Source organism: Muscardinus avellanarius, assembly GCF_963383645.1.
Source record: "Muscardinus avellanarius genome assembly, chromosome: 12".
Lineage (NCBI taxonomy): Eukaryota > Metazoa > Chordata > Mammalia > Rodentia > Gliridae > Muscardinus > Muscardinus avellanarius.
This window is the reverse complement of record NC_137798.1, coordinates 15,747,419-15,765,771: the sequence shown is the minus strand read 5'-3', so window position 1 is coordinate 15,765,771 and position 18,353 is coordinate 15,747,419. Positions and strand designations below refer to the sequence as shown.

At 35.6% G+C, this 18,353-nt stretch overlaps 1 protein-coding gene across 1 annotated transcript in view; it reads left to right on the top strand.

The window, feature by feature from the left end:
- The window catches only part of UNC13C (unc-13 homolog C), a gene marked incomplete at both ends in the record, with an annotated part of 469,864 nt that overhangs the window by 215,807 nt on the left and 235,704 nt on the right, over positions 1–18,353 (top strand). Inside the window, 3 exons of the mRNA XM_080707444.1 lie at positions 612–680; positions 2,296–2,385; positions 5,071–5,199. Of these exons, the coding sequence (XP_080563570.1) occupies positions 612–680; positions 2,296–2,385; positions 5,071–5,199 (288 nt within the window). The remainder of the gene's footprint in view (positions 1–611; positions 681–2,295; positions 2,386–5,070; positions 5,200–18,353) is intronic.

Genomic DNA, 18,353 nt, shown 5'->3' with positions numbered 1-18,353 from the left:
GTACCTTTGTTATAAGGGAGAAAATCTTAATCCACCTAACAAGATGTAAGTTTTTGGAAAGTAAAGTTTGGTTTATTTCATGTACTTCTTTACTTATTCCATAGGGTTACAGAGGCTATACTCAAACTATATTCATTGACTTGTGACTCTGATAAATGCACTTAACTCAGAAAACAGAGGCTTCAGCTTAGGAATAATTGAGAAACTCTTGTTCATATTCAGGTCACTTTGTTAAGATCAGCAACTTCAAGGCTTAAGAGTTATATATTTTATAAACCTCCTACCTATGTGAAACTACTAGGAAATGACTTCATTTTTAATATCCTTCTAAATGCAATTTGGTGTTTATAGAATATTAACATAGACAGAGACCTGTTCTCTCAGTTAATCACATATTCACATTTATTATTTGTTTTACTTTTAGTAAGAAAACTGAAACTTTTAGTAAGAAAACTGAAACTAAGAATGATAGACTACCTGTAGAGTTTCTGTGTGTATTACGTAGAATTATATAGAATTATCATGAGAACTACATTTAGAGTTAGCATTTATTTACATACCTCTGCCTGTGTTGTTGTTTTGTTTGTTTTTTTTTTTTTTTTTTGGTACAGAGAGAAAAATTCATCAAACTACTGGACCAGTTGCATAACTCCTTAAGAATTGACCTGTCAAAGTATAGGGTATGTTCAAAATTATTTATTTTCTTAAAGGTTAACTGTTCTGTTTGCTCCAAATGATTTTTGTCATATTGTAAAATCACTGATTATGTAATGAAAAAAACCATATCAATTTGATGTAGGGTCATGCTGCCTGTGACCCTGAAGATCTTTGTTTGCTTAACCCCACTTTAACCTACAACAATAATAACAATCCTCCATACATGCCGGTACAGTTTTGACTTTATGTCTTTTTAAATAACATCAGATATAGTGATACTCAGCTAATTCATGAAGTGGACACGTGGCCCAGTCATCATCTTGAAAGTTCACCCGTTTTTACTGAAATAGTCTGCTGATACTTTCCAAGTTCTGAATTTCCTGCTTAACTCTCCCTAAATCAGTATTATACGCACATTCAGCTCACTGTCAACAAATGTATTACTTCACCTCTAGATGAAACATACACATAAAAATACATTACATATTTATGTGCATAAACACACACATGCAACTTGTTACAAAAATCTACAGCTACAATTAAAGATACTCTTTTAAATATTAATTTTTTGCATGTGTGTGTGTGTGTGTGTGTGTGTGTGTGTGTGTGTATGTGGAGTTCTCCATATTAAAACCTAGAACCTCCTTCATGGTAGGCAAGTACATTACAATCTTATACTCTTTAGCAATTTATCCTAAATATTTTTAAGTCTAAAAATATGAAATGCCTCTGTCCATATTCATTTATCATCAGTCTCTTACAGAGAACTTAGTTGCACATTTATAAAAATTATAAGTCAAATGTTATCAAACTCCAATTTCATATTGGAACTAGGGCCAATGTGAAAAAAGAAAACCATCATACAGCCACTAAAAAAGGTATTCTGGGACTACCTCATTGCCCACCTTCTAAACACACCAGCTCTGCCCAAGTTTATGAGAAGTCTCTGAAAGTTTACTAGATGGCTTCTTACAAATCCAGCCTAAAAAAAAAAGTTAATGTTAGAAATTGATTAGTACTAAAATTGTTTCCTCATTCAAATATTTCCACAATTACTCCTTTTTTTATTTAAAATTCTGAACATTTGCATTTATAATGATACTTCTAACCAAACCTCCCTACAAGAAACGTTTTATAAAATTCATATTTCAGAAGAGCCTTGCTTTTCATTTGTTACTGTTGTTTTTGTTTTACTTTTAAAAGTTTCTGTGACTAAAAGTGAATGTACCTAACATATAAAATGGAGTATTTGAAAGTATTTTTGAGCAAAACACCTCTCTTTAGTAAACAGTAAAAAAATCTTTTAAAAATATACCACCTTTCATTCTTTCTGTAACAAAACTATTTTATAAACAAGAATTAACCTCATAATATTGCAACGATGATGTTGTTTTGTAGCTTTATTGAATTGCATCAATAAAAGGGTCTGGTTCTGTAAGACAACGAATAAAGTATTTCCAGATTTTCTATTTTCCATAATGGTTATGATAAAATATTTTAAGAACACTTGAGGGATCTTTAAATTTTTTATTCAGCTTACTTCCCTTTTTCTTTCATAGAAAACTAATTTTAGCTTATTTCCCCACTGGAGTTTTAATGCTGGTAATATTGCCCATTTTCTGTTTCCTTCTTAACCAGGAAAACTTTCCTGCCAGCAATAGCGAAAGACTGCAAGACCTGAAATCAACTGTTGACCTGCTAACAAGTATCACCTTTTTTAGGATGAAGGTATCGTATTTTATTTATATTCGTCTTTTTGTGTGACCTATGAACACATTCATTTTCTCATAGAGTCCACAGATTTTATACTGTGCAACCCCAGCAATTAAGCCAAAACTAAATGAATCGTCCAACATACGGTATTTTGAAGAAAGGCTTCTTCTAGACACTAGGGTACTCTGATACGTTTTTCTCAAATCTATGGGGTGTGCACACAGTGGGATTTTATTCAGCCATAAAAAAAGAATAAAATTACATCATAGAGGGGAATGGATGGAACTGGAGAACATTATTGCTAAGTGAGATTAGTCAGTCACAAAAAGTAAAAATAATTGGATTTTTCCCCTAATATGAGGAAGCTAGGGAGAAAAGGGGTCATAGGAGGAAGTCTAGACAAAGGAGAAACCAGAGATAAGCAAATAAGGTGACCTAACTGAGAAGATGGGAGGGCAGAGGGAGGAGGGAAATCCATGGATGCCCATGATGTACATTCACAAACATATCAAAGTCAATCACTAAGCAAACCTGAGAAGGAGGCAGGGGAGGGAATGGGCCGGGAATTGAGGAAGGGCTAAATGAGTGACGTGCGCATGTACGCCTCCACCATCTTGTACTACAATGCACCAATAAAAAAATTAAAGGAAAAAGCAAAATAATAAAAAAGCTCTCTAGTAACTGGACATTGCATTTTAAAAACAAATCCCAGCCAGGCGTGGTGGCGCACACTTGTAATCCCCGCACTTGGAAGGCTGAGACATAACACAGGTTCAAAGCCAGCCTCAGCTACTTAGTGAGGCTCTCAGCAACTTAGTGAGACCCTGTTTCCAAGTAAAATATAAAATATGTCTGGGAGTGTAGCCTGGATTCCTGGAAGCCCTTCTACCTCCGGGCTACACTCCCAGACCTATTTTTATATTTTTATTTGGAAACAGGGTCTCCTAAGCCAGCGCGCGCGGCTGGCTTCGAACCTGCGCCATCCTCCTGTCTCTGCCTCCCAAGCGTGGGGATTACAGGCGTGCGCCACCACGCCCGGCTTGTTTTATTTTATAATTGGTACATTGTAGTCCTTCATCTTAATGGGGTACAAGATGGTGGAGGCGTACATGCACACGTCACTCATTTAGCCCTGCCCCGTTCTCTCCCCCTCCCTCCCTCTCATGTCTGGCTTAGTGATTGACTTTGATATGTCTGTGAATGCACATCATGGACATTACGGAATTTCCCTCTTTCCTCCTCCCATGCCCCTCAGTTAAGGAGAAACCATAGGTGAGACCCACTTTTTGTTGCACAGCTCTATTCATTTTGACAAATATGTAGTTCTATCACTCTACCATGATAAGAAACAGAACAGTTCCATAAGCCTACAAGATTCTCTTGTGATGCCTCTTGGTGGTCCACCTTCTCCTCCACCTGAGCCCCGCTAACTTCTATGACTATAGGTTTGCCTTTTGCAGAACATTGTGTCGGTGAACTAACACACTATGTAGCATAAACACTGGAGATCCGTCTATGCGGCTGAGTGCATCAACAGTTCACTCCTTTTCCTATTGAGTCATAATTCTTTGCTATGTATGCACTAGAGGCTGTTTAGAAATCCTACCGACACGAACGTGAGTTTCCAATTTGGCGTCATTGCGAATAAAACTGTTAAGGTCAATCGGGTGGTAAAAAATTTAAAGGGAGCCTTTTGTGTGGCATTGGGGATAGAACCCAGGGGCCTTATACCTCTATGCTACACCCCCATCCCTATTTTATTTTTTATTTGGAAACAGGGTCTAAGTTGCTGAGAGCCTCACTAAGTTGCTGAGGCTGGCTTTGAACCTATACAACCCTCCTGTCTCAGGCTTCCAAGAACTGGGACTACATGTGTGTGCCACCACACTCAGTGCTAAGGGAGCCTTTAAAAGATAATCAAGTCATTTTGTTCATGTGCTCAAAGTGTCTAATTCTTTCCTACCCTAATCAAAGTTAAGGTTCCTACAATGTGATCATCCCCCATTCCATCCCATCCTGTCACATTTCTGACTGTATCCATCATCCCTGTTCCCTGTATTTATTTATTCTAGTTTACTTTTTTCTTAAATATTTTATGGGAATATTTAATTTTAATTTAATATTTTATTAGATATCTACTAGAGTTGAAGACAGCAATAAAAAGTATGTTTGGCTGGGCGTGGTGGCGCACACTTGTAATCCCCAGGCTTGGGAGGCGGAGACAGGAGGATCGCGCAGGTTCGAAGCCAGCTGCACTGGCTTAAGAGACCCTCTTTCCAAATAAAAATATAAAAAATAGGTCTCTGGGAGTGTAGCCCAGAGGTAGAAGGGCTTCCAGGAACCCCAGTACCACCAAAAAAAAAAGAATGTTTTTTTTTTCTTGCCAACTGTATTGTCACTTTCATCTGACATCAAATGACTGATAATATTTATTGGATGATTAAATTATTTAATGAATGAGTGAAGGGCGTGATTACTGGTTGTTTAACGTGTTTCTACTTTAACATTTCTAACCATGAAAATTTTCAATAAATGATTATGTCAGAGAGTGAAAATGAGTATTCCTCCATGTAAAGAATTTCTAAGACCACATTTATTAAACACAGACAAGTAACTAAAAGAATCTATTGAATATGGTTTAGTGGTTTTTCTGGATGACAATATGCTGCTATGTTTACAAAAAAAAAATCTGTCTGTCAGGTTCTCGAGGTGCAAAGTCCCCCAAAGGCCAGCATGGTGGTGAAGGACTGCGTCAGAGCGTGCCTGGATTCTACGTACAAGTATATTTTCGACAATTGCCATGAACTCTATTCCCAGCTGATAGACCCGGTAAGAAAATATGTGTGTCGTTCATCTTCTTCACTTTTCTGTTTCTAAACCTATTGAGGTTTAGTATGACAGTAAATGGGAAAGTACGCTCATCTAATTTCACATTAACTGCGTTTGAGAATTTCTATGCCTTTTCTTCACATTTGAAAATTAATACTATTAACACCATATACACTAGCTAACTCACTCACCATAACATTATATAGAAAAGGCAGATATTATTGTTCAGTTCTTTTATGGAAGGAATCATTTTTAGAGGGATGAAGTGTTTTGCTTAAGGTAACGCAGTAGATAAATGGTAGATTTGGGACTAGATACAAGGATACCATTTTCTGTTCCTATGTTCTTCCCCTAACACAAATGATTTTCCTTATCATTTTATCTCATAAAAATTAAATGTGAGAAAATGTTTAAAAAAATATTGGTAAAATTATTATAATATTAATTTGTTATTAAGAAACATTTCAAAAATACAAAAGAAAATGGAAAGCTTGATTTAAAGCATCCATATACTTATGACCCAGATAGACAAATACTATTAAGATTTTCCTTTCTCCTTGTTTAGCGGTGCCAAAAGTTAGATATAAGATAGAATTTCCTTTTATACTTGTTTCAATTCTATCTTCCTCCCTTTCTTTCTCATATATGAACAAACTTAATTAAGCTTGAACATCCTTTCTTTTACCTTCTGTGAATTTCCTGTTAATGTTTTACTGAATTTTCTCTTAGCTCAAAAATTTTTTATTTGATAAATTTTGTAATTCTATAATTATAAATTCTATAATTCAAATTTATAATTCTAAAATATGTTCTAGCTACTCCTCCTTTGTAGGTTATATGGGATTACATAAATTATATATGCTTTAATGAGTATTTTTATTTTGCTCTGGAGTTTTTAATGAACCGGATGGTTTATATATTACAGTTACTTCTGTAAAACTGGTATTTGGGGTTGGCATTTTATAATCTTGAAAGATTATGTCAAGAATTATCTTCTTCCCTAAAGAATGCTTTTAATTCACTAGATATTAGAAACCATGATTACCCATGGAATTTTTTGGTTACCTGAGTGGGAAAATTATTGGAATAAAAAGTTGAGTGAAAGCAAGTGGAACTCGTCTAAGCAGGACTTTTGAGCTAGATTCTATATACCATTACGTCATTCTGGGATCACTGATTTTTTTTTATTTTTTGCCTACTAGACAGAAAACAATTGAAGCTGTAATTTCTCATTGCATGAGCAAAACAATATAACCACAATATTATTCATGATTTTAGTTTATCAATTGTTTTAGGCATACTCTTGTTTAAGAACTTGATCCTCTAAGATGGCTGGGGATTAAATTAGCTCCCAAAAATACCCTTCCAGTGACTTGTCTCCTAATGGCTTCCCTTTGTTTATGTTCTCTTTCTTCTACAAGATTTTACATATTTTTTATTATGCCCTAGGTCTCCTAATTTTGTGAGGGGTAAGTGCGAGATTTATTATACCTAGCATAAGCAAGATAGGAAAAACAGGAGATTAATTTACATATTCCCCAGCCCTCTCTGATTTTGACAGTGGCCCAGAGAGGCTCTCTTCTGTTTGCCCTGGGGTAAGCTTCTCCATCATGACTGCACATTGCCTAGGGAACAACTCAATGCACATTGAAAGGAGTTTCTATCTTTTATCTCCCAAAGTGTCACCTCCCAGGGAAGGGTTTGAAGGAATTCTTATTTTTTTCTATCTTAAGTCTAAATTTTTAACTAAAAATAATTTCAAGGCTCTCAGTTTGTTTCCTACCTCATTGGAACCACAGGAAAAAATAGAGAACCCTCAGCACCTTATCACAGTTCACATGCCTCATGCTGAGACCCTGTTCTCTGCCACCATAACTTCCTAACAGAATTCAGTGCTGTGACCCTACCATATTTCATTTAATCTGAACAAAAAATTCACCATAATCCTTTTCAAAAGGAAGTTAGGTCATGTAATTCATTCATAGAATGTTATGAAGATCCTTCATTCATGTCAGTCAATTTTAAAGTTTTTATAATGGCCTATGAAACCCCACAAGACTAGGCTCATATTACATTTTCTCTAAATCTCTCTCAATCTCTCTCTCTCTCTCTCTCTCTCTCTCTCTCTCTCTCTCTCTCTCTCTTTCTCTCTCTTTCTCTCTCTCTCTCTCTCGGCCTTATCACCTATGACTTGAGAGACAATGAATAGTTTGAGCACAGGAAAGTAACTTGTGCAGTGCTGCACCCCTGGTACTCAGGACCACACTTAATGGTGCATAGTAGGTGCTCAAAAGTATTTGTCAAATTATTGAATAAATGCATAAATGATTTTCCTTAAACAATACAGTGAATATTTATAGGTATATGTGGCCCTTAATAAACAAGGTTTTAAAAAGTGTTCTCTTTTGTTGGGGGCTTGCAAACCCTGCCTTGTACCACTTGAGGTCATACTGGGGCATCAGGCAGAATCCTGAACAGTGAGAAAGGGTAGAATTGATGAAAGTCACTTCTAGTCCCAACCTGTTAAAAAAATATCGCCATATTCTCTGGCCCTCCCATCTGCTGCAGTATTGGGAAAAGATACCTACTCCAGGATTGGCTACCAGACAGAGAACGGCAGCCCAGTCAGCTTCAGATATTGTATGTTTAAGACACACTACTTTGTTTCATTAAGCTGCTGGTATTGGGAGGTGTGTTACTACAGCACAAATAGTTTTATTTTGACTAATAGACCTTCAATTTTGAATCAGCCATCCAAGCTATTTAAAGTATACCTATGTGGGTTTGTTGCTGTTGTCCTGAACTTTTACTGGTACATTGTAATTCTACATCATAGTGAGGTTCAAATTCACACAAACAATCATGCACTCAGGTATTAGAGTCTTTTTCTTCAGTTCCCACCAAACCACCCATTGCTACTGGTACAAAATAGTAAGATTGGTGGTCATCCCTTCATATATGGACACAGCTTAATCTAAACTGTTTCAGTCATCAGATCTTAAATCTGCCCTCCCCGTCTCCCTCCACCATCCCCTTCTACTTTATGTTGCTCCTATTTATAACTCTCGACTACCTCCTTATTCACTCATGGAATTAAATATATATATGCTTTTGCATTATCAAAAGGTCTGGCAAGATCTCAGCCCTGACTCCCTTTCATCTCCATACTTCATGATTCAGCACAACACACTCCATGTCATCTTTCCTGCCCACTGGAATTCCCACACCCCTTCCTCAGGGCTAACTCCAGCTTGGCTGACTGCTGCGACCCCTCCTGCTAGATTAGCTGTTTCTGTTTCCTGTTCTCATCATACCCTGGCGTGTTACTTCTTCCATGCTGAATTTATTAGGCGCAAACCATGATATCTGTTTGACTGTCTTCTTCACTAGACTATGAGTTTCCTCTTTGTATCTGCAGTGTATAGTGGTGTACCTGACTCAGAATAGGGTGGATAAACAAAGTAATTATCTAAAAGAATTCTACAAAATACCATTTCCTTGCATAATTATTTATAATCTCCTTCAACAATTCTCTTTAAAACCTGTGGTTGAGAACATGATCTCTAATATCAAAAATTTCTGAGTTTAAATCCCAGCTCTGTTGTGACCATAGATGATCTATTTAAGCCTTCAACTTCTCCGATCCTTCATTCTTGAATATTTTTATATTATAATAGATCTTTCTATTTTATTTGTGTTCCTTATAGATGGTACAAAGACTAAAATCAAAAGTAAATAAATTCAGGGGTATTAGATACAACGCAATTCTGATTATTTAAATGTGGAAGCATACTTTCTTTCTCCAAAGGGAGTTTGATGAACCATGAAAAAAATAAAATGCTTGGAATAAGAGAGGGAAGTAAATTTAATAGAAAATTTGAAGAAATTAGTTAGATAATCTAAGCAGTGATTAGAACACTTCTACTTTTATTAAAATATATATAATGAGGTCCTCTCTTGTGGGACAGGGAGGATGTAATACTTTCTTTATAAACACATTTCTAAACACATGTCTTGAGCTACAACTCACTTTCATGGAATCCAGTCAGTTAAAAAGCTTTTTCTCCAAACCAAAGAAAAGGTTTATCAACTGTTTGTCATGTAACTCCATCCTGGTCTGGAATCTTGTTTATGCCCAGCTAATCCACAAAATGACATTGAAAACCAATAAACTCTTTTTGCCTAAAGATGCTGTTATATTAACATTAAGTATTTTGTTAAATTTATGTGTTTTTTAACAATTCCTTGAGGAAATTGTACTAAGATATGTCTTAGCCAAAAATACCTACAAATTTAATTTAAAACACAGCTAGAAACAATTTTTTCTAAATGTGATTTTGATTATGATTGGAAGTTTAGTGCTAAATTTTTTTTAAAAAGCTAAAGTGCTTAAAATTCATGTGAGACTCATTTCTCTAAATGGCTGTTTTGTTACAAGGTAGAAAGATTGATATATGAATGCAGAGGAAAATATTAATACACAGAGAGAGACACACACACATGTACATTCAGCAAGAAAAAATTTCCCCCTTCTTTACCCTGTGTGTGTATATGTGTGTGTACATGTATAAAAATAATCACATAGATATGCTTAGTGTCTTAGTACTTTAGTCTCTATCCCAAATTATGTTCCCTTAACTCTTACCTCTACTATGAGTTGGATATTAGCTTTTTTATTCACATCTGTGTCCATATATTATGCTTGTCTATTACCCATTTATGATATAGTCTTTTTCATCATCCAACTGTGATATAATATTTACAGAAACAGGCGGTATAGTAGTACAGTAGTATTTTGCATGTACTAATTCCAGAAGTCCAGGAGTAGACTATTTACATGTTACTCTTTGTATGACTTTCTCTGAAATTTTTAAAGCTCAGTGTTCCTGTTTGAGAACCTTTTGAGCCAATATATGAGTGAGATTTTATAAGCTTAACATATTTTACTTTGTAAAATATAAAGGCATGATTTTTGTTACAGCCGCCTGTATCCTAAGTACACAACAACTTCTGCATTAATTATAATTTTTCTTCATTAGAAATAAGGGTGCAATGAATATCTTTGTGGAGAAGTGATATGTAAAATCTCTGCTCCATTCCCTCAAAATACAAAGGACTGCCATACTTTCCTCTACTTTTTCCTTTCATCTAAAAAAAAATGTATGTATGGTTTTGAACCACCTTCTACCATATATATAAGAACACCTTCTAATTATGTTAAGTAAGATTAGTGGGTATTTTGTTTCTTCATATGAATTTTTATTTTCCTAGTTCTGTAAATAATGACTTTGGTATTTTGATAGGGATTACACCAACTCTGTTGAGCACTTTTGATAGAATAGCCATTTTGATACTATTTATTTTGCCTGAGAGCAAGGGAGATCTCAACTTCTAAAATCATCTTCAATTTTTTTAGTATTTTATAATTTTCATTATAGAAGTCCTTTATCTCTTTGGTTAGGTTTATTTCTAGGTATTTTATCGGTTTGAGGTTATTGTGAATAAAATTGTTTTCTGGATTTCTTTTGCAGTGCATTTATGGTTGGCATATAGAAAAGCTGCTAATTTTTTTAGATTGATTTTGTGTCCTGCTACTTTGCTGAATTTTTAAATCAGCACTAGGAGTCTTTTGGTTGACTTTTTGGATCTTTTAAATACAGCATCATATCACCTTCAAATAGAAATGATTTAAGTTCTTCTCTTCCTATGTGAATTCCTTTGGTATGTATCCTTCTCTTGTCTTATTTCTGTGGCAAGAGTCTCCAGGACTATATTGTAAAAAGTGATGATAGTGGCCATCCTTGTCTTGTCCTTGATTTTAAATTGAATTCCCACAGTTTTTCCCGTTTAATCTTATGTGGGCTTTGGGTTCATTATATTTGGCTTTAATGTGATGTTGAAGTCCCTTTTATTCTGATTTTCTGTAGTGTTTTTAACGTGAATGGGTGTTGGATTTTGTCAAATGCTTTTTTTCAGCATCTATTGAGATGATCATGTGATTTTTGTCCTTCTATTTTTGTGGTGAATAACATGTATTGATTTGTGTATGTTAAACTAGCCTTGCATCCCTGGGATGAAACCGTCTTGGTCACAGTGTACAATTTTTTTGATGTGGTCTTCAAGATGTGTCAGAAGTATTTTATTTAGAATTTTTGCATCTATACTCAACAATCATATTGGTCTATAATTTTCTATTCTTAAATATTTATTCGATTTTGGTATTAAGGTGATAGTGCCTTTATAGAAAGATTTTTGAAGTATTCTCTCTCAATTTTATGAACTAATGTGAAATATTGGGTTTAGTTCTTCTGTAAAGGTTATCCTAGAACTGCTAGAACTCTGTGTGTGTGTGTGTGTGTGTGTGTGTGTGTGTGTGTGTGTGTGTGTACACGCACACGCACGCGCACACAGTATTGGAGATGGAACCCAGGGACATTCTCCAACTCCAAGCTACAACCCCGACCTATGTTTTTTATTCTTTATTTTGAAACAGGGTCTGGCTAGGTTGTAGAGGGTCTCACAAGTTGCTGAGGCAGGCCACAAACCTGTGATCTTCTTTTCTCAACTTCTCAAGGATTACAAGCGTGTGCCACCACACCCAGGTGGGATTTTCTTTATTAAGTCATTTTACAGCTGTTTCTATCTCTTTTCTTGCAACTGGACAGTTTAGGATTTTATATCCTTTTGGTGCAATGTAGGTGTGTTGTATATGTCTAGGAATCTGTTGATATTATCTATGTTTTCTAGTTTATTGGAGTGTACATTTTTAAAATAGTTTAGATGATCCTCTGGATGTCCCCATTGTCTGTGGTAATGTCTTCTTTTTCATTTATGATATTAATAATTTGGGTTCTTTTTCTATTGGCTGGAATGGCTAAGGGGTTAGGATTTTATTGATCTTTTCAAAGAACCAGCTTTTTGTTTTGTTGTTCCTTTGTGATACTGTTATGTTGTCTATTTCACTAATTTCTTCCCTTATTTTAATTATCTCCTGCTTTATACTGATTTTGGGATTAGACTATTTCTGTTTTTACAGATCCTTGAGGTATGTGAGTAATTGCTTATTTGTTGACTTTCTGCTTTTCTTATGTGGTCACTCAGTATTGTAAAGTTTTTTCTTAAAACAACCTTCAAATTGTCCCATAGATTTTGGTATTTTGTGTCTCTATTTTCATTTAATTCTGAAATTTTTATTTTCAACCTTTTTTTTCTCTTTTCCAGTTCTCAATCAAAATTGTATCATCTGGTCTCCATGTATTTGTGTAATTTTTAGGCTTACAGTTGTTGATTTCTGATTCCATTCCATTGTAATCTAAAAAGATGCAGGGAATTATATGTTTTAAATTTTGGTTTTACTTACTCTTTGGCCCAGAATATAGTCTTTTTTTGAGAAGGTTCCATGAGCAGCTGAAAATAATGTGTATTTCAAGTGTTGTTGGTTGGCATGTTCTGCATATTAGATCCATTTGGTTCCTAGTTTTCTTTAGGTCTGAGTATTTGGAAGATTGGCCTAGTGGTGTGAGTGGTGTGTTGAAGTCTCTCATTGTTATTGTATTTGGATCTATTTGATCCTAATATCCTTAAAAACTTTTATAAAAGTCAGTGCACCCACATAAATGGCATGAATATTTACTATCATTACGTCTTCTTGTTGGATTGTTCTTTTATTAATAAGAAGTTACCCACTTTAGCGTGGCGTGGTGGTGCACGCTTGTAATCCCTGTGCTTGTGAGGCAGAGACAGGAGGATCGAGCTGGTTCAAAGCCAGCCTCACTGGATTAAGAGACCCTGCTTCCAAATAAAAAAATATAAAATAGGTCTGGGAGTGTAGCCTGGAGGTAGAAAGGTTTCCAGGAACCCCAGTACCACCAAAAAAAAAAAAAAGAAGTTACCCACTTTGTCTCTTCTGATATGTTTCAACTTAAAGTCTGCTCTGTCAGCTATGAATGTTTCTACCCTTGCTTGTTTTTTTTTTTTTTTCTTTATTTGGATGGTATCTTTTTCCATCCTTTCTCCATTAGCCTAATAATATGTTTCCTGTAAGGTAAGGTGAGTTTCTTGCAAGCAGCATAGAGTTGGCTCATGTTTTTTGATACATACTGCCAGTCTATGCCTTTTTTTTTGTTTGTTTGTGGGTCTGGGGATGAAACTTGGGGACATTCTACCTCCGAGCTACACGCCCTGCCCTGTTCCTGTGTGTCCACAGGGATGATTTGTTAACTCGTGGCCTTAAGGAGTGCCACTTGGGTCCCAGAAGGTAGACATAAGCTCAACTGCAGCCACAGGCTGAAGCCTGGAGAGTCGAGTCCTGAGGTATTTCAGCATGTAGAGGTGGTACAATTGCTTTTGATGACAGTTTTCTGCAGTCACTGGATCAACAAGATTCTGCTTCTTCTTGGCTGGAGTTGGTCTTTGAGAGCTGCCAGTCACAGCAGCCATCAGCCCGATGAGGGCTCACCAAGATGGTGCCACCTCCACTCTCTGCTCACCAGGTAAGCTGCAGGGAGCTTTTTCAGTCCTCTGCGATCTGTGTTGCATCCAGTTTAACTGTGTTTTGACTGTCATTCTTCTGTTGAGCTCTGGATGTTTTCTATTCCTTTTCTAAAAGCAATCTCCCACTGGTTGAGTTCTGAGTCTTGGAGCCCATGAAACATGCTGTCCTCTCCCCTTTCTATTATCTTTCCTCCTACCCCATCTTTTCTAAAACACTTTTGTATTATGAATACTTAATCACCATCCTAATTTATTTTTTTGACCTTATTTGCTGTTTCCTTTTGAACATTTTTTAACCAATATTCTCATTTACCATGCCCTTAAATATTAGAATGCTTGGGCTTTGTTTTGGGGTTTTTATTATATCTATACTTAGTGGATCAGTTCAGTGCTTCAACCACAAAGCAGTCCCATAAAATTTATTTAATTAAAATAACAGAGGAAAAATCAGCAATATTGGAAAGCAGGGATTTTATCTAGGCCAATGGAGTAAAATTTCAACATATTGTGAGGTTAGAATTGTATCTAGGCCAGGATGAAGAAAGGAGATAGCCAGTTTTTCTGTAACTTTGAAAATAGCTCTCGCAAGTCTTAGAGCCGAGTAGTTTACCCTGGCTGCCTCATACCTACAAAAAAAAACTTGCTCCAGCTTTGCAGGTATTTAGGGATGGTTAGGAAGAGACTGTTTTTTGAAATAAAACCCAATTGGATTCAAATCCAAGTTACCATGAATTTGGAAGCTATTGAGTCCTGGACACTTTATTCAATTCCCTTATGCCTCAGTTTCTTCATTTGGCAAAAAGATATGATAATAACCACTTTATACGATTGCTGTGAGGATTAAACGAGATGTATTCATAAATCACCATGCTCAGAGATATTAAGGAGGACGTCCTCTTCATTATTCCATCAATACTTGCCTTGTCCCTGTGCTGAAACCATAGATTAAGTCAGAGTTTGTGCCACAGCTCATATACTGAAACAGTTCTGGGTTCAGTGCTTCCTCTACTGATTCTTTGAGCCTTATAGGAAATGGGATTAAAAGATACAAAATACACAGTTCGTGGGACTATCAGGATTACTCTGAAATGCGTATGTTCTTACTTTTCATCTGCTTGCAAAGCATCTTCCAGGCAATCTGAAGCACTGGGATGTATTATATAATTAAACTTGGCACTAAGGACCAATCAAAATTGCTACTGCAGGAAATTATTTTCACTATTCTTTCCTTCTTTTTGGTGACTTATTTTATAACTTAGGTTTCACTCCTAAGAGGTAAGAATGTTATTAAGCCAAAGTAGCACTCTCAAGTAAAGAGAAATCTTACTTAAGAAAAACTTAAACATAACTGCCCCCAAACTTATTATAAAAAGAATATTATAATATTATCACTTTTCCATGTATCTTCTCAGAGATACTACAATTGTATGCAAGTTTATATGCTTCCTAGTTAAATGATAAAACATGGAAAAAAGAAATCAAAGAAAACTCAGGAAATGGAATGATTTTCCATTCAATTTGATAGGCAGAATAAATTTCAAAAAAATGGCTACTCTTCTATAAGTGATCTACAGATTCAATACAATACCCAATAAATTACCAAGGTCATTCCTCACAGACGCAGAAAAATCAATCCTTAATTTTATTTGAAACAACAAAAAAACAGAATATCTAAAGTAGTTCTCAACAACAGGAACCATGCAGAAAGGCATCACAATACCTGACTTAAAACTATTCTACAAAGCCATAGTAATAAAAACAGCTTTGTATTGACACAAAACCAGACACAGACTGTTTTTGTCTGTGAAGACTCAGAAACAAATCCACACATTTAAAACCAATTTATTTTTGACAAAGGGGCCAAAATCACACTGGAAAAAATAGTCTAATCAACAAATGGTGTTGGCAAAACTGGTAAACCATATATAGAAAAATGGAAACAAATCCCACTTTCTCGCCCTGCACAAGAGTCAATTCAAGATGAATCAAAGATTTAGAAATTAGACCATAGATTTTGAGGCTCCTTGAAGAGGGACTAGGTCCAACACCTCACCACATAGGCACAGGTAAAAACTTTCTGAACAAGACCTGAGAAGCACAAGAAATTAAAAGTAAAATAAATACTTGGGGTTTTATTAAACAGAAAAGCTTCTGTACAGCAAAGGAAACTTACCAAGAACCTCAAGAGAGAGCTGACAGAATGGCAGAAAATTTTTGCCATTTACTCCTCAGATAGAGGACAAATATATGGAATATACAGAAAATTCAAGAAAGTCATTTCTAAGAAATCAAATAACCCAATTAAAAAATGGACAAGTGAACTAAATAGACATTTCTCAAAAGAAAAATTCAAATGACCAAAAAATATATGCAAAAAATTAAACATCGTTAACAATCAGAGAGATGCAAATCAAAACTACCCTGAGATTTCACCTAACTCCAACTAGAATGGCAATCATTCAAAACACAAACAACAACAGATGCTGGCGAGGGTGTGGAGAAGTGGGAACTCTAAGACATTGCTGGTGGGATTGCAAATTAGTGCAACCACTTGGAAAAACAAAATGAGGATCCTCAAAAGAATAGGAATGAACCTACCATAAAATCCAGCAATACCACTTCAAAGGAATGGAAGTCATATTACCAGTTTAATGCATGTGTATATATGTTCATAGCTGCTAGGATTCTGTATTTAATGAGCATGAAATCTAGAAATTCCTCATAAGTTAAGTGCTGAAAATTTGACCATGTGAAAATGTAATGGTGGTAGTGCCAAGTGTTGAAATACCAGGGAATACACTCAGTCATTGTCAAGCTAGGAGGCTATAAAAATAATTTTTGCCTATTTTATCTGTATCTCATGTGTAGAATAATTTTTTTACTCTTTTTCCAAAATGTATGACTTCATGCAATTAGTTCTTGGATTTTTCTTTCCTGTTGCATATAGGCATTGGGTTAGTAATGAGTTATTTCAGGGGAATAACTCAAGGCCTTGCCTCCAAAGTTTTTTTTCTATGACAAGGTTTCCAAAATGGACTCAGAGGCTCATAACATCATCTTCTCCTGGGAACTTTTTTGAAATGTGCATGCTCAGTCCCCACCCAAAACTCTTAAATCATAAACTCTTAAGGGTGATGCCCAACAACCTATGCTTAAGAAACCCTGTAGGTGATTTGATCCACATTGTTTGAAAATCACTAGCCTATTGTGTAACTCAGCCAAGAAAAGGCAGTAGCTTCCCCGGAGGATGGGACATTCTCTGAGAGAGAAAAGATGAGGGTTCTGGGAGCACATGGAGGCTCATGGTGCCCTATGGGGAAGGAGCATTGCAAAGGGCTTTCAGAACAAATCAACTTCTAAGACATATGAGGAAAAGACATTTAAGTAAGAAGGGTAGGTTATGAAAAAGAATACGTGTGTGTGGGAGTGACAAAGAATTAAAGGTAGCAGAGATTAAAAAAAAAAAAAGGCCCCACATATGCAAAACTGCTGAGGTGCGAGCAGAGGTTACCTCTCAGAACTGAAGCCTGAAGCACCTGCTGTGGACGACAGTAGGAACTGATCCTGAGACCCCCCACCACCCCTGCAAGAATGGGAGTCACAGAAAGCTATCTGAGTAACCTGACTCCATTTAATTTCCTAATAGAACCTGATTTTTTTCTTGCTAAAAGAATTCATTTACAAAACTATGCCCTAGATATTTGGTTTATATTAAGGATATTTCATATGGGAAGATTAACATCTTATCTTTTAAATAGTAATTTCCAATTTGGGATCCTGGGCAGCTATGGGAGTTTATAGAAAGTAAGGAGAAATAAACTATTTTTTGTATGCTAAGAGGTCCAACAAGAATCATATATTTGTGTCAAAGCAAATTAAAAAGTTTACATTTCTTTCATTTTGGCTGAAATTATGTCAACTCAGCATAAGCTCTCTGGTCATTTGATGATGATTAGCAATTTCATTTTAACCTTTACAAATTACTAGAGGACAAAACCATGAGAGAATGACCTTTCCGTTTAACTGATATTATGTAAAAGGAAAAGAAATTGGATCTGATAGGAAAGAAATAAATACACATCTTTGTAGTTAAAAATAACAAAGCGTGGCATGTTATCTATTATATGGGGTAGAAGGACCCAAGTGAATTAGGTGGCCATCCATGCTATAGGCAGAAAAATTACCTGAAATGAAAAGAAAATTAAAATGCTGAAAATAGTTTAATTTTTTAGATAAAAGGCATACTGTATCTGTAATTATCCCCAGAGTTGCTACTAGCTTTTAAAAACAGCTCCACACCCTCAACAAGATCTCAACTCAGTGTTTCTTTTTCATAAGCACAGGGGCCCACTGGTGTTTAATGCCATTTTGTACACATTCAAATTTAATTCAGTATTATCTTTTGAGTGATAAGGGCTTTTGTAGTATGATACAGCTGATGACACATCATATTTTTAGTGAGGGACAATAAGATTTCAGTTTAGTAACATTTTTTATGGAAACAAATTCATATGAATCTAAATAAAAAGTTCAAAACCATTATGGAAGATAGGGCCTTTTACTTAAGGCTCACCTCAGCCACTAGAAATTTAATACAGCACTGACTGCATCTATTGTAGTCCCGTTAAGTGGCTAAACAGACCTATTCAATGCAGTTGGCG